This window comes from Myxine glutinosa, chromosome 8 (genome assembly GCF_964187855.1).
Source record: "Myxine glutinosa chromosome 8, kmMyxGlut1.1, whole genome shotgun sequence".
NCBI classification, from domain to species: domain Eukaryota; kingdom Metazoa; phylum Chordata; class Myxini; order Myxiniformes; family Myxinidae; genus Myxine; species Myxine glutinosa.
In genome coordinates, this window is record NC_136268.1 from 34,896,690 (window position 1) to 34,917,051 (window position 20,362).

At 43.2% G+C, this 20,362-nt stretch overlaps 1 protein-coding gene across 2 annotated transcripts in view; it reads left to right on the plus strand.

The window, feature by feature from the left end:
- The window catches only part of LOC137432416 (transcription factor AP-2-alpha-like), a 32,891-nt gene extending 22,707 nt beyond the window's left edge, over positions 1-10,184 (plus strand). Inside the window, exons 1-7 of one of the 2 annotated variants that reach the window (XM_068124328.2) lie at positions 566-870; positions 1,331-1,819; positions 5,692-5,749; positions 5,953-6,181; positions 8,463-8,581; positions 9,166-9,307; positions 9,478-10,184. In XM_068124328.2, the coding sequence (XP_067980429.1) occupies positions 826-870; positions 1,331-1,819; positions 5,692-5,749; positions 5,953-6,181; positions 8,463-8,581; positions 9,166-9,307; positions 9,478-9,757 (1,362 nt within the window). In that variant the 5' untranslated portion in view covers positions 566-825 and the 3' untranslated portion in view covers positions 9,758-10,184. Of the gene's footprint in view, positions 1-565; positions 871-1,330; positions 1,820-5,691; positions 5,750-5,952; positions 6,182-8,462; positions 8,582-9,165; positions 9,308-9,477 lie in introns of those variants that run through there. The other variant, XM_068124329.2, reaches the window with a different exon arrangement.
- Positions 10,185-20,362: the final 10,178 nt, after the last annotated feature.

Genomic DNA, 20,362 nt, shown 5'->3' on the forward strand with positions numbered 1-20,362 from the left:
TGACAAATAACTTTAATAACAAACGTATAATTATATACTGTACAATGAACTGTATCATCAACAACCTAATCGGTATAACTCCGAGCGGATAGCTTTAACCTTTGAAGTCGAACTTTATTTATTTTTACGGAAAAACCCGGGAATTTAAAAGCGAAAAAATAAATAATTAAATGTCTTCTCCAAACTTTATACCTGAACCCCTGCGGACACTCCGACAAGTAGTCTTATTGATTCTTAGGCCTATATATCAGTAACGTCACACATATTGAGAGTATCTGCGCATACAGGTACGGGACAGGTAATTAAGGCAATAGCAGGCATTCCAGAGTTGAACGCGAGTACAGTAGTCGGTAGCGCAGGTAGTGGGAGGTGTTAAGCTTCGGTTTTTGCTCCGGAGCTCTCGCCGTGCAATGGACGCACTCTTCCCCGTGACCCCCGTAAGCCAATAAGGAGCGATCCGCGAACGGGCGCGAGCGCATAGGCTCCGTGCACGCCGAGTCCATTTATTACGTGCGGTGGGCGGAGCCCGCGTTGATTGGTCGGTGGCGCGCCGACTCGCTCTGCCGCCCGAAACAGCTCGCGATAGGCGTCGGCGTTGAAGTACGGTCATCGATGAGAAGCGGAATCGATAGTAGTCTCCGTGAGTCGTACGTGATCGAAGGGCGGTGGTTCGTTCGGTGAGGGCGAGCTCTTGATGGCCCGCCACGTTCTGCACAACCTTTGATCGAAACGCGCAGCGAGTGACGTCACGTCGCGATTACCTTTTCAGTTCCAAACGAAACGAGCGCCCTGGCTGAACTTTGCTTCGAATACGACGAAATAAAAATGCTGTTGAAATTCCAAGACAACGTTAAATATTCTCTGTTCCCCGTAAGTACGCGGTCGGCGCTGTTTATACGATGACGTGAAGGTGTGCGGACTCACCTGTATGTGCGTGCGCGTGAGTGTTTCCGCGAAATGCCGGGTGCTTGTCTACTTACCTGGTCGTCGTGTCGATACGTTTGAGCTTTTACTCCGAGTGGGACACAGCCAAGTGTCCACTCGTGTTTTGTCCAGGTAGTCGCATTGGTATCGGTTGCCGTTGTAGAACCATTTGTGACGATGCGTACGTATTATCTAGATATATATTTATATATTGTATTAATTTAAGGTTGTAATAAAATGTAATAAATCGAACACGAAATGCTGATTGTACGATTTTTTCGTACCGACTTTCGTTATACCTGTTTGCTTTTGCCGCCTTTTTTAAAATTCCGTACGTTCTGCAATGTATCGGCGTACCTGGCGTACCTGCTTTATAACGTTCACCTGGTGATTCTTTGTTCTCCAGGAGCGCCAAGACCCCACCGGAGCTCATGGCTCATCCCGGCTCTCGCAGCTCAGCCAATCGGGGAACTTCGGTGGGAGTCCCCAGCTCGGCCATACGCAGGTGTCCGCGGACTTCCAGCACCCCTACTTCCCCCCGCCGTACCAGCCTCTACCCGCGGGGTATGCGCAACCTCAGGAACCTTATGCGCACGACCCGTTCTCATTCAATTCGCTGCACCATCACCACCAGTACCACCCGCAGACCCAGGGTTGGCCGGTCGTGCAGCGGCAGCAGTCCTCTCCGCACCAGGACACCTCGCTGCTCTCCCAGGTGTCCGTGGGTGGTGGAGGCGGCTTACCTGGGCGCGCGCTCTCCTTGGATCAGTGCCGAGAGCATTACCTGGACGTCCGTCGGCCGGACGTGCTGCTGCACAGTAGTATCGAGCCCGCGCCGTTGCCGAGCAACCTATCGCTCCAAGTGATACCTGTGTCTTCGCTGCACGACGAAGAGGTATTTATCGCCGTCGGTATTGGACGTTGTCTTTTCCAGGGATAACATTTGGAATCTCGTCCGTTGAGGTTAACATCGCATTGTGGCTCCAGCTCGCCAGGTGTGCATACCTTACAGTACCTTTAAAATGTTTTGTCTTTATATATACCTGTATGTTTTACCTGTCGGTGTCCGGCATCCTTCTCTGCACCGTTTGGCGTTTTGTGCAATTATTTTTAATGCCGAACCGTCGATAACGGGCGACGTCGCAAAGGTAACGAAAGAGTCGCACACCTGTCTATCCTGGGTTCGAAACCTGTCCCACCTCTAAACTGCCGTCCAGGTATTCCCAGGCACGTCGGGTGGACGTTAAACAGGTGTGTCCCGTCTTCCGACATTAGTTGGTAGACAAAAAAAAAAACCTTCGTGAACAGTCGGCGAGTTATCGCAGGTATCCTGAACAAATTGAAAATTCCTGCCCTAACCTTGGCCGAAAGTCGCACCTGGCCAGCCGGTTCGTGAAAGGCTTGGGTCAAGCCCAGGTTGTTGTGTTTAAAGAAGAAGAAGACCTATAATCGAGTCAATAACAGGTAATTGGGCATCTCTTAAGGCTTCACAACGGTATATTGTGTGTCAAACCTGAGACATCCTGTTCAGATACCTGGGGCGTTAAAGGTTTAATTAACGAAATTAAATAATGGAGACAATCTAAAGGTGTGTGTGTGTGTGTGTGTGTGTGTGTGTGTGTGTGTGTGTGTGTGTGTGTGTGTGTGTGTGTGTGTGTGTGTGTGTGTGTGTGTGTGTGTGTGTGTGTGTGTGTGTGTGTGTGTGTGTGCGTGCGTCCTCGCCAGGTGAGCGTGTCTTCGATATTCGATCTTGATGAATGTCGTTATTTGAACAATCTTCGTTATTTCAGCTCATCACATGTTCTTCACATAAATAGTCGCTTAGTACTTTGCTCATTTGAGTCGTCCTCATTTTGAAAACGAACAAAACAACGTGCTGCACGTGTGCAGGTGTGCAGGTACACGGCGTTCTGACGAATGTGCAAAGACCTCGTTCTCCTTTTGCAAATTCGAGTCGTTACTCATTGTTTTCATCACGTACATTGCGAGCGTCATGTGATGCAATGATTCGTCTCTGTATAATTACCCCGAACTGTGGGGTGTGTGGGGGTGGGGTTGTATGTAGTTTTGAGTGTGTGTGTGTGGTTTTGTGTGTGTTTGTGGTTTTGTGTATGTGTGGTTTTGTATGTGTGTGGTTTTGTATGTGTGTGGTTTTGTGTGTGTGTGTGTGTGTGTGTGGTTTTGTGTGTGTGTGTGGTTTTGTGTGTGTCTGTGATTTTGTGTATGTGTGGCTTTGTGTGTGTGTGGCTTTGTGTGTGTGTGGCTTTGTGTGTGGCTTTGTGTGTGTGTGTGTGTGTGTGTGTGTGTGTGTGTGTGTGTGTGTGTGTGTGTGTGTGTGTGTGTGTGTGTGTGTGTGTGTGTGTGTGTGTGGTTTTGTGTGTGTGTTTGTGGTTTTGTGTGTGTGTGTGGTTTTGTGTGTGTGTGTGGTTTTGTGTGTGTGTGTGGTTTTGTGTGTGTGTGTGGTTTTGTGTGTGTGTGTGTGGTTTTGTGTGTGTGTGGTTTTGTGTGTGTGTGTGTGGTTTTGTGTGTGTGTGTGTGGTTTTGTGTGTGTGTGTGTGTGGTTTTGTGTGTGTGTGTGTGTGGTTTTGTGTGTGTGTGTGTGGTTTTGTGTGTGTGGTTTTGTGTGTGTGTGTGGTTTTGTGTGTGTGGTTTTGTGTGTGTGGTTTTGTGTGTGTGTGTGGTTTTGTGTGTGTGGTTTTGTGTGTGTGGTTTTGTGTGTGTGTGTGGTTTTGTGTGTGTGTGTGTGGTTTTGTGTGTGTGTGTGTGGTTTTGTGTGTGTGTGTGTGGTTTTGTGTGTGTGTGTGTGGTTTTGTGTGTGTGTGTGTGTGGTTTTGTGTGTGTGTGTGTGTGTGGTTTTGTGTGTGTGGTTTTGTGTGTGTGTGTGTGGTTTTGTGTGTGGTTTTGTGTGTGTGTGTGTGGTTTTGTGTGTGTGTGTGTGTGGTTTTGTGTGTGTGTGTGTGTGTGGTTTTGTGTGTGTGTGTGTGTGTGGTTTTGTGTGTGTGGTTTTGTGTGTGTGGTTTTGTGTGTGGTTTTGTGTGTGGTTTTGTGTGTGTGTGTGTGGTTTTGTGTGTGTGTGTGTGTGGTTTTGTGTGGTTTTGTGTGTGTGTGTGTGGTTTTGTGTGTGTGTGTGTGTGTGATTGTATAGTCGTGTTGCGTGCGTCCACGCATCATTTTACTAACTAACAGCACGCGTGGTATTGTGGACAAAACGATCAACTATCATTCAAGTAAGACCACAAAAAAAAATTGGCTGTCGATGTGGATTGCACGAATTATTTATTTATTCATTTATTTATTTTTTATTTTTTTTATTTTCTACTGCTCTTTGTTTTAATATTTAAATATTTTTATCTTCTATCTTAAAGTGAGCCCTTAGTTTTTTCCTTTGTTTTTGAAATTTCGATTTCGAAGTTGGGGTTAATGGACTTCATGCTCTTTCAATGGTGCAAATATCATTGGCGACTAATTTCCATCCAATTAGCCTCTAAAAGTTTGGTTCATCTAAAAAAAAACAACCTTGAGATCACAGTTCAGATATAAATCTTTGACCCCCCTTTCTCTCTGTCTTTTTAATATTTTTCAAAAAACCCTAAGAATTGAAGGATTCAGATGCATCTCTAGCAGCCATTACGAGGGTTTTTGTCATACTCCCCTCACCTGCCCATATGTGGAGCTCAAAGTTTTGATCATTGGGTTTGAAAACTTATAGGTTGGAAAAAAAAAGAAACATCTAAAAACACCAGAAATCGAGAAAGTTGCTCATTTTAACATATACAAGTATATACCTTACTCAACACAAATCCAGTCAACGAGAGGGTGTCCCGGGGGGGGGGGGGGGGGGGGGGGTAGGGGGGAGGGGTGCTCAATACCTTTCAAGTAGTTAACAAATGCTGCTAATAAAAGTTAGTTTCTATCTTTTCAGAAGGCGATGCACCAATCCCTGTCCATTATTTTGTTGACATTATCAAATGCTTCCCGGGTTTTGAAGGATGGACTTCACTTGTACGGAATTTTATGAATGCTCTTTAATGAGATTTAAAATGTCGACTTTATCCTGTTTATCTCTCACCTGTTTTGGCGAAGGAGGTTAAAAACTTACCTTATTTTGAATGATAAATGCTCGAGGTTTTGTTTTTCCATAAACGCTGCAAGGACAACTGCGATCAAGGCATAACCAGTGCGGACAATTTTATTCCTCCGCAGCCGAGGGCCGCAAGCGTTTGCTTGCGTAACCGTAACGATTCTTTTTGGTATCATCGTCTCCTTTTTCTTTGCATCCTGTAGGGTCGTGTATGGGTAGTGCCCATGCCTTTGTGCCACCGTTTGGGGTCAATCACGGTCGGATCGGCTTCGCTGCCGGGATGTCGCAAAGTGCGCCATCCCTCAAATGGACTTTAAGCCGGATGTCCCATCTACTAGCATTAGACAACTCGCGTTAAATATCCCACGCTCTTTTTCAAGAAGAGTAAGCGAGTTATCGCCGGTACCCTAAACAGATTACAAATTCCTGCGACAAACACCTTCGGTCGAATGGCAGGCCTGGCTAGCCGGTTAAAGGACCTGGGCCAAAAACCTTCCCATGCCAACCTCACCACGTGAGATTAATTGGCGCTGCTAAAGGAGAAGTAACTTTGTGAATGGCTTTCCCTTTTTTGGTTTTTTTTTTCTTTTCTTCCCCCTCCCCCCCCCCCCCCCCCCTTCATAGTTTGCTTTTTCTTTGCACTGGAAATAACACCTGATTCACGAAATTCTTTTTTGTTTTCGAAGGCAGAAGATCCTATGAATTTGAACCTCATGGAACAAGCAGATTCAGTTATAAAGAAAGGTGGGTGTGCACCTCAGAGTGATCTCAATGTTTTCCGTCAGCAACATACTGTATGCATACGATGGCACGCAATGGGCTTCAAGTTATGCATGTTGAACAGAAAAGCCTTTCTGGTAATGAGCAAGAGGTGTTCGCATTGTAATGTACTTCTGGATGTGGTTCTAATTATTCCGTCTTTGTCCTCTGTCCTTCTCCATGGCCAGTGCTTCCCAAGTCATCAGGGCATGGCTCCTTGAGCATACACAGCATGAACAAAGATGGCTACTTCCCAGGAGCGACCATGAATCCAGGAGACGTGTTCTGCTCCGTCCCTGGCCGACTGTCCCTGCTCAGCTCTACGTCGAAGTACAAGGTGACGGTGGGCGAAGTTCAACGACGTCTCTCTCCTCCAGAGTGCCTTAATGCTTCGCTTCTTGGAGGTGTCCTGCGCAGGTACGCTGATGGTGTTTCTTTCTTTTTGAAACTCTATAGCCTCAATCTCTTTAAACTGCGAAACCTGGGATGTGTGTTCTGTAAGCAAGCAATTGCTATCGCTTCTCAAGCCAGTCGTTCCGTATCGACCACTTTGCAAGCCGCTTGGCAAGTTCCTCGGCAAACGGAGCAAGCGATACAAGACAGGTGCTTCATTATGTTAGTAAAAATGGCCGCCTTAGTCGGATTCAAAAAGATACTACAACCAATTAAATGTTCAAAGGCATACCCTTGTTTATGTATACTCGTATAATTTAAAAAGTTCATTTCGTACATTAATTTTTACTCTACATTTCATCCTAATTCTTCAAGAACTCCAAACTTGCAAACCCCGTCCCAAAATGTACAGCGGTTGGTCCATAGTCCATCGATAAGCTTGGCAGGGGATCCTCCTTCTGACTCCCTGTTTATTGGTTCACGAGTTATCAAGTGACCACTACATTCGTCCTGCATGTGCGTCTGTCTGTCCGCAGCATAACTACCCGATGATATCATCCGATGCTGATGAAACTTGGGTGGGAGGTTGATATCATGATGTCGTTGTGTCCTGCCTAGAGGTGGGCGTATTACGCCCATTGTAGCTGGAGCCACGCCCAAAAAATATGTATTTTTAGGGGGTAATCAAGTTCAAGCTACATCTTCTCTGAGGGGTTTGGTGGAATCTGACAGGGGTTTCGATATTTGGTTAGGCCAATGTCATGTGTATAGCTTCACGGAGCTCGATTTTTCATTTTTCATTTTTTCTTTTCTTTTTTTTCATTTCATTTTTCACCGAATTTTCGGTATTGTGTAACTAACTAACCTCATAACTGATAATACAATATTTTCTATCTCATTTCGAGGTCAGTAACCTTCGTTTTGACATTTCCTGGCCTGTCCGGGCCTGTTTCGGTTATAGTCCGCCCTTTGTCATTGAATACTGCTCGCTTGTGAACCATCGTCGTCTCCTGACTTGTTTATCTTTCTTTCCCTCTTCCACGTACTATGTAGCCGCTCCTAACACAATATATTAGTTTGGGGGTAATTGTCACAAGAATATCGAGTAAAACTGAAAACAACGGCCTGGACAGTATTTTTTAGCTAGCTCCATGGAAAACTAGCCAGTACCATGCTAGCTTTGTTTGTTTCCATGGAGACCGCCATGTTAAGTGGAGCCGAGCGTTGCGTTCTGTTGGGGTGCTTGCTTTAGCACTTTGAATAAAGCGAGTCACTTGGCGAGCGATAGCAAGCTGCTTGGTAAAGAACACACCCCTGGATAACCAGTCGTTCTTCACAAAACGATTCATGTTTTGATGTTTTTACCTTCGAATATCACCGAATGAAAGAAAAATGTGGAATGAGTTGATCTGTACGATTATTTAATCAAACTAAAGTTAGGTAATTTCTTTTATATATTGTGCATGCATGTATGATCATTATAGAATGTAAAACGGTTGGGCCACTGTCCATCAAATTTTGCATACGTGCTCGGGTTACCAAGGGTCAGGTAATGGGCACAAACGAATCACCCCTCCGTGTGAAAATGGGGAGACAACCCGTGATTTTTCACCTGCACACGGAGAACAGTGCAAGTGGTTTAACAACTGACCCCCTGCTGGAGGAGTAGGTATTACATACCTTTTTTCACTCCTCGAGGGAACGGTTGCTACTATTACGAAAAGGAGACCCACAATGGATATGTCTGCCGGCGAAGAAGAAGTATGACCTCCAGCTTTAATGTAACAGTCCCTGCTGGCGTAGAATAATAGAAAATGGTACCGTTGGAAAGCCAATCATCAAATTTTCATGCTTGGGGTACGTGAACTCTCCAAAGCTTTTGGGAGCAGTACAGGATAGGGAAGTTTGGAGAAATCTGATCATGATTGCCACCCGGAGTCTGACACAATTTGACGGAACTAGATAGGCTTAGGGTACCAGGGTCAAGTCATGGGCTTGAAATAATTCATCCTCCTAACACCAAACCCCCTTTCATGAGTGTGAGGAGATGACTTGTGATTTTACCTTGTACGCTGGAATAGTGCAAGAGGTTTAACCAATGACATCAGAGGGAGCGGATATTGAGCGTGGGAAACGATGGCAATTCTGAAAACCAATTCTCCCGTAGGGAGTGGATTTTACTATTCATACAAAATTGGAATATGTGATGGAGGATGAGTTCCCGAATGGTGAGCAGTTGTTTGATGAAACATTTATTTCCGTGTTGTCATATTGTTTTATGATTTCTATGGTATTGTGTTTGTAGAGCTAAATCCAAGAACGGTGGTCGCTCCCTACGAGAAAACCTGGACAAGATCGGGCTGAACTTGCCTGCAGGCCGGCGTAAAGCTGCAAACGTAACGCTGCTCACCTCTCTTGTGGAAGGTACGCCATTTATTGGTCTCATCAGAAAAGGTCACCGTAAGCATTTGAGTATGCATTCGGTTGCCATAATATGACCAAATCAAAGAATACCTTCATACTCTTCTTTTATATTTTGTATCATTGGCTGAGGGGGGTGTGGCTGTCGTGCAAAGGCAGTGCCCACCTGTAGGTTAGAGGAGGAATTTGGCCAGGGTAAGGGTCTATCACCACGCTACTCTCTGAACAAAATGGTGGAATATTGCTGGCACACGGAATGCCCAGTTTTAACGTCCATCGGAGGGACGGCATACACTTCGATGCCTCGCCCTGCCTGCGAAACACTAGAATGATAGTTTATAGCTCGGCTGACATTCGAGGCTGCCAGTCCATTTTAATTCTCAAAATGTTAAGAGAAAATGCTTGGGGAGGTATTGTCATGTCATGTTGCTAATGAAAGATCAATTCCACGACTCGATTTGGCCCTGGATGTGTTGCATCTCGATTTGGTTCTCAGGGACCCGATTTGGTTGTGTGACAGCAATAACAGTATCACAGGATACACTTAGCATCCAAACAAGTGAATGATTTTCACTTGTTCCGTGCAGGTGAGGCCATTCATCTTGCCAGGGACTTTGGATATGCGAGTGAGACGGAGTTTCCAACAAAATCTGTAGCGGATTTCCTGACGAGGCAACATACGGACCATGGAGACTTGCACACTCGGAAGAACATGCTCCTGGCCACAAAGTAAGTGAAATAATTGTTGGCAAACCCATCCAAACGTACAAACGGGTGTAATAGTCTTGCGTGAACAGCGAAGCATTTGGAAAACACTTGGGGAAAAGTACTCGCTCAGAAACGATGTGCATTACCTGTCACGTTCCTGACACTATTTCTTCCCTTCCTCTAACCTCCAGGCAAATCTGTAAGGAGTTTGCCGATCTTCTTGCCCAGGATCGTTCGCCCCTTGGAAATGCACGTCCCGTGCCCATGCTCGAGACAGGAGTGCAGAGTGCACTCACGCACTTCAGTCTTCTCACGCACGGCTTTGGATCTCCAGCGATCTGTGCCGCTCTCACCGCCTTTCAGAATTACCTCAACGAAGCCCTCAAAGCCATCGACAGGATGTACTCGGGTGGCGAAAGTGATGGGCAAGCTCGCGGAAAGGCCGAAAAGGACGAGAAACGACGGAAATAAAAGGGGGTTCTATTTTGAAGCTCGAGACCAGAGCAAGGACTATCAATGGAGAAACTTTTCTGGTAAGCTTCATCTATAGAGACGGTTTTTTTAATGGCTTGTTGAAGAATGAGACACTTTGAAGATGGGCAACAGTTTGATGAAATTTCTTGAGTGGGTAATGTATAAGAATAAGGTCGTCTCCCTGCAGAGTTCTGGACATTTTTAGTTCAGTATCAGTTGTTTTAACTCTTTCAGTTATCGCACCTCCCTTCTCTCCCCATTGCCCCTATGGCAGGCAGCCCATGATTGAGCAGGAGTATTGGGTGTGCTTTAACTCCTCTCTGCATGGCTATGGCTGGTAGTGTCCCCAAACGTTTTTTAAGGATCCACCTCCCCAACCCTCTCCCCCTCCACCCTGCCCTCCCCCAAAAAATCCCTGAAAATTCCAAGTGATGCTGAAGATAGCCATAACAAACTATCATTTCCTTGCTGAAGGGAAAACAGTGTTTCTTTATGAAAAACCAAAAACTGTGATAATTTATGTAAATGGGGAAGTTTGTAAATATGGTGTGAACATTTAATGTTATTTAAAGCTGGGAACTCCCATGTACCTCAGGCAGACAGGGGTTTATGGTGTGCATATTTCTCCTGCTAAGAAAAGATGGTGGTGGTGGTGGTGGTGGTGGTGGTGGTTGGTGCTGGTGGTGGGACAGACTTTTATTTTCTTCAAAGCAAGTCGCGTTGGCGGTTGCATGACTGTCATCGACGCTCGAGTAAATACTTTCCTTGTAAGATTTACACCTATCTGTATAATAATGATGAGTTAGATAACCGGTTGCATGTGCCATGGCTACAAACGGACGCCATTTGTGTAATGGTGCCAAGGGATTCGAGCAGACGGCTATCCGCATATTAAGTGAATAAGTAGCAAATTGAACCAATACATCACACCACGCATAACGTGCGGTGAAAATGCACTTTTTTTTTCCAAAAACAAAACTCTGCCAAAAAAGAAGAGAATGAATGAGGTTTGGGAGCAATCTAGTTAACTCGTACGCTCTGCAGAGATATGAGCCAGTTATATTGTCATGTGACTGGATGGTTAGGTAAAGGTTTGTTTTGTTTTTTTATTTGGTACTTTTTTAAAACTTCGGCACCAAATGCTTTATAGTACATGCCACTGTGATAATTTTATAAACAATATGTCAAGTGAAAGCTGGGCTGTTTGAGCTCATACTACTGCTGGTTTTGTATTGATGTGTTTACACTACAGGTTCAGAATTTTAATTTTGGCAATAAAGCTTTGCTTCTGTTCTACCTTTTTTGTGTCAAATCTGGGCTTGTGCAAGGGAGAGAGAACAAAAGCAATGTACCGACAGTTCAGTGTGTTGGGGGTAATGTGGGACACAAAGGATTGTGGGTAGGGATGTTGTTGTGCTGCTTGGTTGAAGCGATGCAGGGTAAGGTTTCTTTGAACCGGCTCTTGTTGGTTCCACAAAAGGGGGAAAAAAGAGGAAGTGTGGAAAGCCTAGATTTTGGGAGTTTAACCAGGAGGGCATTGCTCTCGGAATGCATGGATCCTGTAAGAGCTGAGGAGGGTCGGAGAGCTCAGAACAGAGGGAGCATGTGTGGTAAAAATCCCAAAACTGTCTGTGATGAGAGCAACAATTCTTATGTTTTGGCCTCAAGTAAGATTCCAATAATGTTGAGGTTTAAATTTCAGAATCCAGGAGAGCGGTGATGTTGGAGTGCCAGCCTATAAAGTAGAGCAATACTCCATTGATTATTACACAAATTTATTGTAGGCTGAGTTTTTCTATTTTCTTGGAATGACTGAGATTGCCCAGTTTGCAGCTGCCTCTGCAATATGGTTAGTGTACAAGTCATGGCTAATGACTTGGCCTAGAAGTTAGTCCACTGTTTTCAAGTTTTGTTTGAAAGGTTGTGCTTTCAGAGTTAAAGAAAAGAAAAGCAATTCCAGGTAGGATGTAAAACGAATCCTGGGTGTCATACAATAATTCAAATGGTTGTGTTTTTGATTATGCACTCAACCCTGTGGACATGAGTTTAAAAACTGGTGTTTGTCATCGAAGGATCCTAATTCTCTACGTGTAAATACGGCATTGCTCCAGGTGGGAACAGGTATTACAAGCCATACTCTATGCCAGTTCTGGGGGCATTCACCCATCCATTGGGACAGGCTCTTCACTTGTTCTCCAAATCTGACGACCAGGAATTAGATTTGTACCATACTCGAAACGGCGCTGGTACTGCCAAAGATTATACTGGCTGGTTTGCCATTGCCTTCCCAGCATTGTTTGTCCATTCTCTTTCCTTTTAAATGCTGAGTGTCAAGTAAGAAAGCAGCTCGTACCATTTTTGAAGTCTTTATGTATGACTGCTGGGATTTGACCTCCAACCTCCCACACTCAGAGCAGATGCTCTAAAGTCTAACCATTACACCCTGGACTTTGGTTATAACCAAGAATAGATGTACATTATTACCCCACGCGCGATACGAAAAGTGGGGTTCACCAATTCGTTCACTGCCTGTTTACAGACATCGTCCTTTGATCGAGGAACTACTTGATTGCAATTCAATTTTGTATTTTGAACACCAGAACATGGAGCTGGAGTGTAGCAGTACTTTGACTGAATTTGGTCCCGACCACACATGTGCAGAGTAAGGTAATTATGGTCAGTTTGCCTGTCTTGCATTTAAACAAAATTGAAAATAATTCCAAACAGGAAACTTCATTTTTGAGGACATCATTAAGGACAAACGGCCACGAAAAACTGTTTAATGTAATGTGTTGAATAAGGTGGTATAAAAGATAGTGCATTAACGGTGGCAAACGGCTGACGTTTTTTTGATAAAATACTTGTGAACCCTTGAAGTTTCAATCAAATTATATACGAGAACATGAATCACTTTGACCCTTCCAAAAACCAAGTTTAGCAGTACTTGGACAAATGTTATACCATCTCGACCAATCAAATTTGCCACTTGCACTCTAGGAGAATATCGAGAGAATATGCAGGAAATATAGATCATGCTCAGAAATGTAAAGCAAGTTTAAAGAGACCCTTCCCACGTCCTTTTTGTGTGGGGTAAGGCGTTCCAAGAACGCTCGAGTTAGATTATAGTACGGTTTGAATTTTCTTTTAGTCTCAGGATCCTTTAGTACATGTTATATTGCAATATTATAGGAATGATCCGTTCCAGGGTTGAAAAAGCATTAGTATTACAGGATTGATGAAATGCCATCGTACGCTGCTTACGTTTGCCATCGTACGTACGTTTGCTCCCAAACTAATAATCCTTGACCATGTTGTCCTTTGTCAGCAACAGCCCTCACTTTTTTCTACAGCCCTCATTTTTTCACCTTTATTCGTTTTCTCTGAAACCGCTTGACCGATTAACACAAAACTTAACATAGGAGTGTCTACCCATGGAGAACATTTCAACAGTTTGGTGATTGGATGGAAAAATGCGGTCGGCATTCCAAAAAGTCAGTTTTCTGTAGACACGACCTTGCTTCAATCCACCTCGGCCAAGCTTACGCTAAAACAGAAATAAACAAGCGTTATGCCTAGGTCCCCCGTCGGTGAAATGAGTTGACAAAGTAGAAGACGCAAGGTGGCCATCTTGGATTTTGACGTGGCGACCCAATTTTCAATAGCGTTCTTCCTCATGCGTAGATGCACTCACACACCAGATTCCAAGTTAATAGTTAGTTTATTAGTTCCTTACTGGTGTACACCGTAGGGGACTATAGGTTTGCACGCCGTCCCTCCGTCTGTCAGTCTGTCAGTCCGTCATGCAAAGAACAGTTTTCCAGACTTTTTTTCTAAACTCTTAATGCTAATGATTTCAAACTTGGTACATGGTTTCTTTATGATAAGCTACAGGTAAAGTTCGAACTTCACGACGTTTCGATCATTTTTGACAAAGTTATGGCACTTTGAACTTTGGGAATTCTGATGATCCTTAACTCAGTGCCATTTTAAGTTTTAATTTCCTTTAAAAAAGATTTTCTCTGCAATAATAGGACCGATTGAGATCAAATCTTCACCGTAGGGGGTATCGGTCGGTAGAATATTCTAATGGTAATTAGGACGTCACAGGTCACGTGGTTCGGCCGCCATATTGTTTTTCGTGAAAACACGAAAACCCCTTTTTCTCTGCAACGGCTGAACAGATCAAGGCCAAACTTTGCAGGCAGAATCGCATACTCATGACGAACAAAAAAGTCAGCGAGCATGACGTCATGCATCACATGGTTTCAGAGTTATGACGTTTTAAGCATGAACCTTTAAAACCAAGCTGCTCCCTCATTTTTGATCCAATCGTGGGGAAGCTTCACAGATCTGTTCAGCATGTCGGTCTACTAAAATGTCCTTTTGGAATTTGCGATAGGGCATGTGGTTTGGCAGATATCGTTAATTAAACGAAAATATTTTAAAAAATGGATATCTCTTGAATCGCTGGTACCTGAGACCGTGAGTTGCTAATTATATAATTCACAGTGCAATACGTGCAGGCCGCTCCATGGAGCGACCTTGCGGGCTTAACGAGGCGAGGCATGACACACATGTGTCTCAGCATACCTCAGATCAAGTTTGAAAACCAGCATCAACCGTACATAAATTTGCTTATTCGATCATTTTTGACAAAGTTATGGCACTTTGAACTTTGGTAGGGGACATGTATTGCAGCGCAATATTCAGAATGCTTGTTAGTCCCCTACCGGTGTACACCGGAGGGGACTATAGGTTTGCACGCCGTCCCTCCGTCTGTCAGTCCGTCAGTCTGTCAGTCAGTCACGCAAAGAACAGTTTTCCGGACTTTTTTTTCTAAACTCTTAATGCTAATGATTTCAAACTTGGCACATGGTTTCCTCATGATAAGTTACAGATCAAGTTCGAACTTCATGACGTTTCTATCATTTTTGACAAAGTTATGGCACTTTGAACTTTGATAATTCTGATGATCCTTAACTCAGTGCCATTTTAAGTTTTAATTTCCTTTAAAAAATATTTTCTCTGCAATAGGACCGATTGAAATCAAATTTTCACCGTAGGGGGCACTCTGTCTGTAGAATATTTTAATGGTAATTATGACGTCACAGGTCACGTGGTTCGGCCGCCATATTGGTTTTTTTTTTTTTTTTTTTTTTTTTTTTTTTGTATACAAGATCGAGGCTCGTGAAAGAGCGAACATTAATCACACAGAAAGACAAACAGACACATAAAACAAATAACATCGGGAGCGGTAGACAAGATGGGGAGAGAGGGGGAAGGACACAAACACAACATTTGAGAGCAGGGACCGAGAGACATGGAGACATCGAGAGATCTGTGGGAGGGAGAGGGCTTTGGGGGGGAGGCATGTGAAGGGGGGGAGGCATGTGAAGGGGGGGGGGGGGTGGGAGAGGTATAAACATATGGACACTGCCAGGATTTCCAGGAAAGAAGTTGGAATTTCAAACAAGGTGGATCTGGGGTGAATTAGTGGGGGTAGAAAAGATCAAGGTTATGGATGGGGGAAGATGGGGGAAGATGGGGGAAGATGGTTTTCATGAAAACCCCTTTTTCTCTGCAACGGCTGAACAGATCGAGGCCAAACTTTGCAGGCAGAATTGCATACCCATGACGAACAAAAAAGTCAGTGAGCATGACGTCAGGCATCACATGGTTTCAGAGTTATGACGTTTTTAAGCATGAACCTTTAAAACCGAGCTCCTCCGTCATTTTTGATCCAATCGAAGGGAAACTTGACAGTCCGATCTGTTCAGCAGGTCAGTCTACTAAAATGTCCTTTTGGAATTTGCGATAGGGCATGTGGTTTGGCAGATATCGTTAATTAAACGAATTTTTTTTTAAAAATGGATATCTTGTTTATTCTAGAGTTCTCCTCAAGCTGCACGGCGTGCCCTCAGCCTCACCTGCGAACGTCAAAAGCGCGACACAGCGTGCGCTTTCGGGAGGGGCGGAGCCAAGCCGAGCAACATATATATATATATATATATATATATATATATATATATATATATACACATCGATCATTGATCGTGAACCGGAAAATATAATAAATTACTGATATTTAGTGACTCGAAAGGTTCTTTATCAACAACGTATTTTCTTGTGCTTCTGCTGACCTGTCTGCAAGGTGTATAAATCGAAGTCCCGAGTGCGAATCACAAGTCCGTCCTGAGGTAATTACCGATTGGGAACGATTCAGAACCTGTGGGTAAATAACCCTTGGTAATTTCCCCAACAGTTTTCCGGACGACAGACTGCCGGTAGGGGGACATGGATTGCAGCGCAATACTCAGAATGCTTGTTTTTCAAGATATTGTGCTCACAAGGTTCAGACATATATATGGTGGCGGCCATCTTGTATTTTGACGTGGCGACCCAATTTTCAATAGCGTTCTTCCTTATGCCTAGATACACCCACACACCTGATTAGAAGTTGGTCCTTCGTTTATTAGTCCCCTACCGGTGTACACCGGAGGGGACTATAGGTTTGCACTCCGTCCCTCCGTCTGTCCGTCCGTTACGCAAAGAACAGCTTTCCGGACTTTTTTTCTAAACTCCTAATGCTAATGATTTCAAACTTGGTACGTGGTTTCCTCATGATAAGTTACAGATCAAGTTCGAACTTCACGACGATTCGATCATTTTTGACAAAGTTATGGCACTTCGAACTTTGGTAATTTCCTCAACAGTTTTCTGGACGACAGACTGCCGGTAGGGGACGTGTATTGCAGCGCAATACTCAGAATGCTTGTTTTTCAAGATATTCCGCTCACAAGGTTCAGACATACATGGCGGCGGCCATCTTGGATTTGGACGTGGCGACCCCATTTCCAATAGCGTTCTTCCTTATGCATAGATACACCCACACACCAGATTAGAAGTTAGTAGTTCATTTATTTTTCAAGATATTCCGCTCACAAGGTTCAGACATACATGGCGGCGGCCATCTTGGATTTTGACGTGGCGACCTAATTTTCAATAGGGTTCTTCCATATGCCTAGTTGCACCCACACACCAAATTAGAATTCGGTCCTTCGCTTACGCACGCACGCACGGACGTACGGACGGGGGGGGACCGTAGTCCCCCTGTCACTCCGCGGTACGACGGGGGACAAAAAACCGAGTTCATTGAACACCTTACCCCACATGGTCTTGAGAAAAAAGAACATGAGTGGAGTTTGCAAGCAGCAAATCTTATTGGTCGAGATGATATAAAATGCCAGAATATTTTCTCCAAGTGCAGGTATCCCCTGCTTGACGAACGTTCATATAGCGAAGGTTTGCTACAACGAATGATTTCATTTAAACAAGGCCTTTTTATTTGCTACAACAAAGGAGCCTTCAGTGTCTGTGCAAGTCACATCACTTCACGTGGTGATGAGACATACATACGTTTCTTTCCACCATTAACTTTTCAATGGGGGAGGGTGGGTGAAGGTTTACTTTGCAGAAGGCTTGCATGTTATTAACCTTTCAAAATGAAGGTTAAAAATAAGCATCACCTTTTGAAAATGTCAAAAAGGCGATTTCTGTTCTGCAGTGTTCAAGTATACAACTCAATTGAAATAAAACAAAAGTTGTAGATAAAAATTCAGAAGTTCACTGCGGTTGATGCAGCGTATTTTACACCACCTTACGTTAATACTTCATGCCTATTGTTTGTGTCCTTTAACATCCTTAAAACAGTAGTACGTTTCCTCTTTGGAATGATTAGTCTCACCCTAAAGGGTTGCAAAACTCTTGCAAAACCCATGCGTTGGTTGTTATCTCCACATGCAGGTTTCAGAAGGTGGAATAGAGTCCTCCCACGTCTGAAAGTTTGCACCTCCATAAGTGTTCACTACATATTTTTGCTTTTCTCTCTGCAACCACTTGACCGATTGATGCGAAATTGAAACATGAGGGACTTCCCATGGAGAGTACTATTTTAATTGATGGCTCTGATGTAATAGGTCACATGGTATGGCAGCTGTATTGGATTAATGGAAAAATAGGTGGATAACGATGACATCATCGTCGATGTGGTATTCCAGCTGTAATTGGTTGAATTGAAATCCTGATTCAAAAAACAATTAATATATCTGCTCTGTGACCTGAATGAGTGAAGAATTAAATTTATGATGTCATTGGGCATGTGGTCTGGTATTGAATTTAAAAAAAAAAAAAAAAAATGTATATATTTTCCCAGAACAGCTTAACAGATCGATGCAAAACTTCATGCATATGATTAACGAGGCATGGGGAATATAGATTGAAATTATTTTCATATTCACCATAATTGATGGTTTAGCTTTAATGTGCACAAAAGTGGTTAAACTATCCTAATAATCAATCTGGATCAACTAGATGGTATTCATATAATACTTACCCTGCGCAGTCAACTTGTTGCGAGCCAACTCTTGTTTTTGAACATTTTTTTCCTTTGATCCATTCTGGCTGCCAGACCACGTGAGCGATATCATAAATTTATTTTCTAATATAAATGTTGCATAGATCACGCTCAATACATTAAAAACCCCATATGGAGTTCTTTAAAATGAGCCATGTTAAAAAAATTTCCATGCAGCGGTTTTGGAGATATGGAAGTGCAACATTTTTCGGTTTTTTTCCAAGATGGTGCCTGTACCACATGGCCTATAGCGTCATGATTATCATTAAAATATTCTACAGGAGGCACTCATATGGTTAAAATGTCTTGCCCATCAGACCAACAGATGCTGAGAATTTTTTTTTCACAATAATCGGATGTGTTGTACTTGTCGAATTATGACGTCATAACGAAGGCACCGATGCCATCATCATTAACATGTTATTCCCCAAGGGGCAGTACTTGACAATGAGCCATGTTTCAATTTTTTCCATGGAGCTGTTTTGGAGATTATAGAGGTGCAACTTTGTTTTAGATTTGTTCCAAGATGGTGTCTGTACCACGTGACATATGACGTTATAACCATCATTAAAAAATTCTACAGGAGCCGCACATATTCTGAAAATTTCATGCCCATCAGACCAACAGTTGCAGAGGAATTTTTGTTTTATTCATACTGATCAGATCAAGTCTTGTACTTGTCGAATTATGACGTCATAATTAAGGCACCGATGACATCACAATCAACAAATCTTATTCCCCATGGTGAGTACTTGACAATGAGCCATGTTTCAATTTTTCCCATTTAGCGGTTTGAGAGATATAGTGTAACGTTTTTCCAAGATGGCGTCCATACCAACCTATGCCGTCATAATTATGAATAAAAAAAATTATACAGGCCGAAACGCTTCCATGGTAAAATTTCGTGTCAATCGGACCAACATTTGCCGAGAAAATGAATTTTTTAAATGCAGATACGTACGGCACACGTATGCAGTTGGATGCTTACCCCCGCTTTTCGCTTCGCGAGCGCAGGGTAATAAGCATGAGCGTCTGTCTGCAGGTCCATCCCTGAACTACTCCTTCAGTTTCGGGGCTAGCCACACCAAACTTTTTGGAACCTTTTGGGATCCCAGCAGGTGTCCCAAGGTGGGTGGGAGGTTTGATAAATTTTTAATACAATTGTGATTTTGAGTTTCCACCCATAATAAACCTCTCTCTCTCCACATGTAAACACATTCACGGGTTCGGCGTTGACAGTTTCACCATTGTGGAAACATTCACTAGTTCGGTAAACCATCGCCATTGTTATCAGCTTCATTATCATCATTAAATAATCATTTGTAAATGTAAAATGTAAATATTGCAGTGTTCAAATTGCAGTGTAAAATGCAAATAATTAAATTTTACTTAGTACTACTCCCACATTTTTAAGACCAGTCCCACCAAATGATCTGTGTAGCTTTTGGGGTCCCTGCACATGTCCTAAAGTGGGTGAGTTTTCATAACATTTTTTGAGATCATAGGCTCCAACCCCTGTGCAGCACACGTGCATTGCTAGTAATCAATATGGATAATAGCAATGTATGTGACTACAGAGTGTATGGATGATATGGGTATATGAGCCATAATAGAAGTGTGTTCAGTTAACAATATCTTTTGTTCAGAACGAGTGAGCGAGGTGAGAATGCACTCTGAGTGCCATTCTAATTTTCTATTTTCTTTGATTGCGAGACAGAGTAAAAACATCATACCTTACTCCTCTGTGCGCATGCATGCTTGGGCTAAGATTCCTTAAAATATGCCAAAGTCAGTCAAAATACTGCTAAACTGCATGTTCGGTTTCCGATTCATGTGCAAAAGATAACTGAAATCAAATATTGTTCCTCGATCATAAACTGACGCTTGTAGACAAAGTGAAACAATAGCTTAAACCCGCTTTTCATTTCATGCACACAGGTAAACACTTACCTAAAAACTTCCACATATTGATTTTGCACACGGCTGTTATATTTTACTTGCTTGGTTTTTATCATTAATGGTTAAATGATTAAAGATTAAATGAATTAAATTAAATAATTTAAAGAAAAATTAAAGTTAAATGATTAAATACTGATTAAAGGAGCAGGCGGGATGGCCAAGAGGTATGCACACATCTCTGAGCTGTCCAGCCCAGGTTTGAATCCCGACCCAGCTATAAACTACCATCC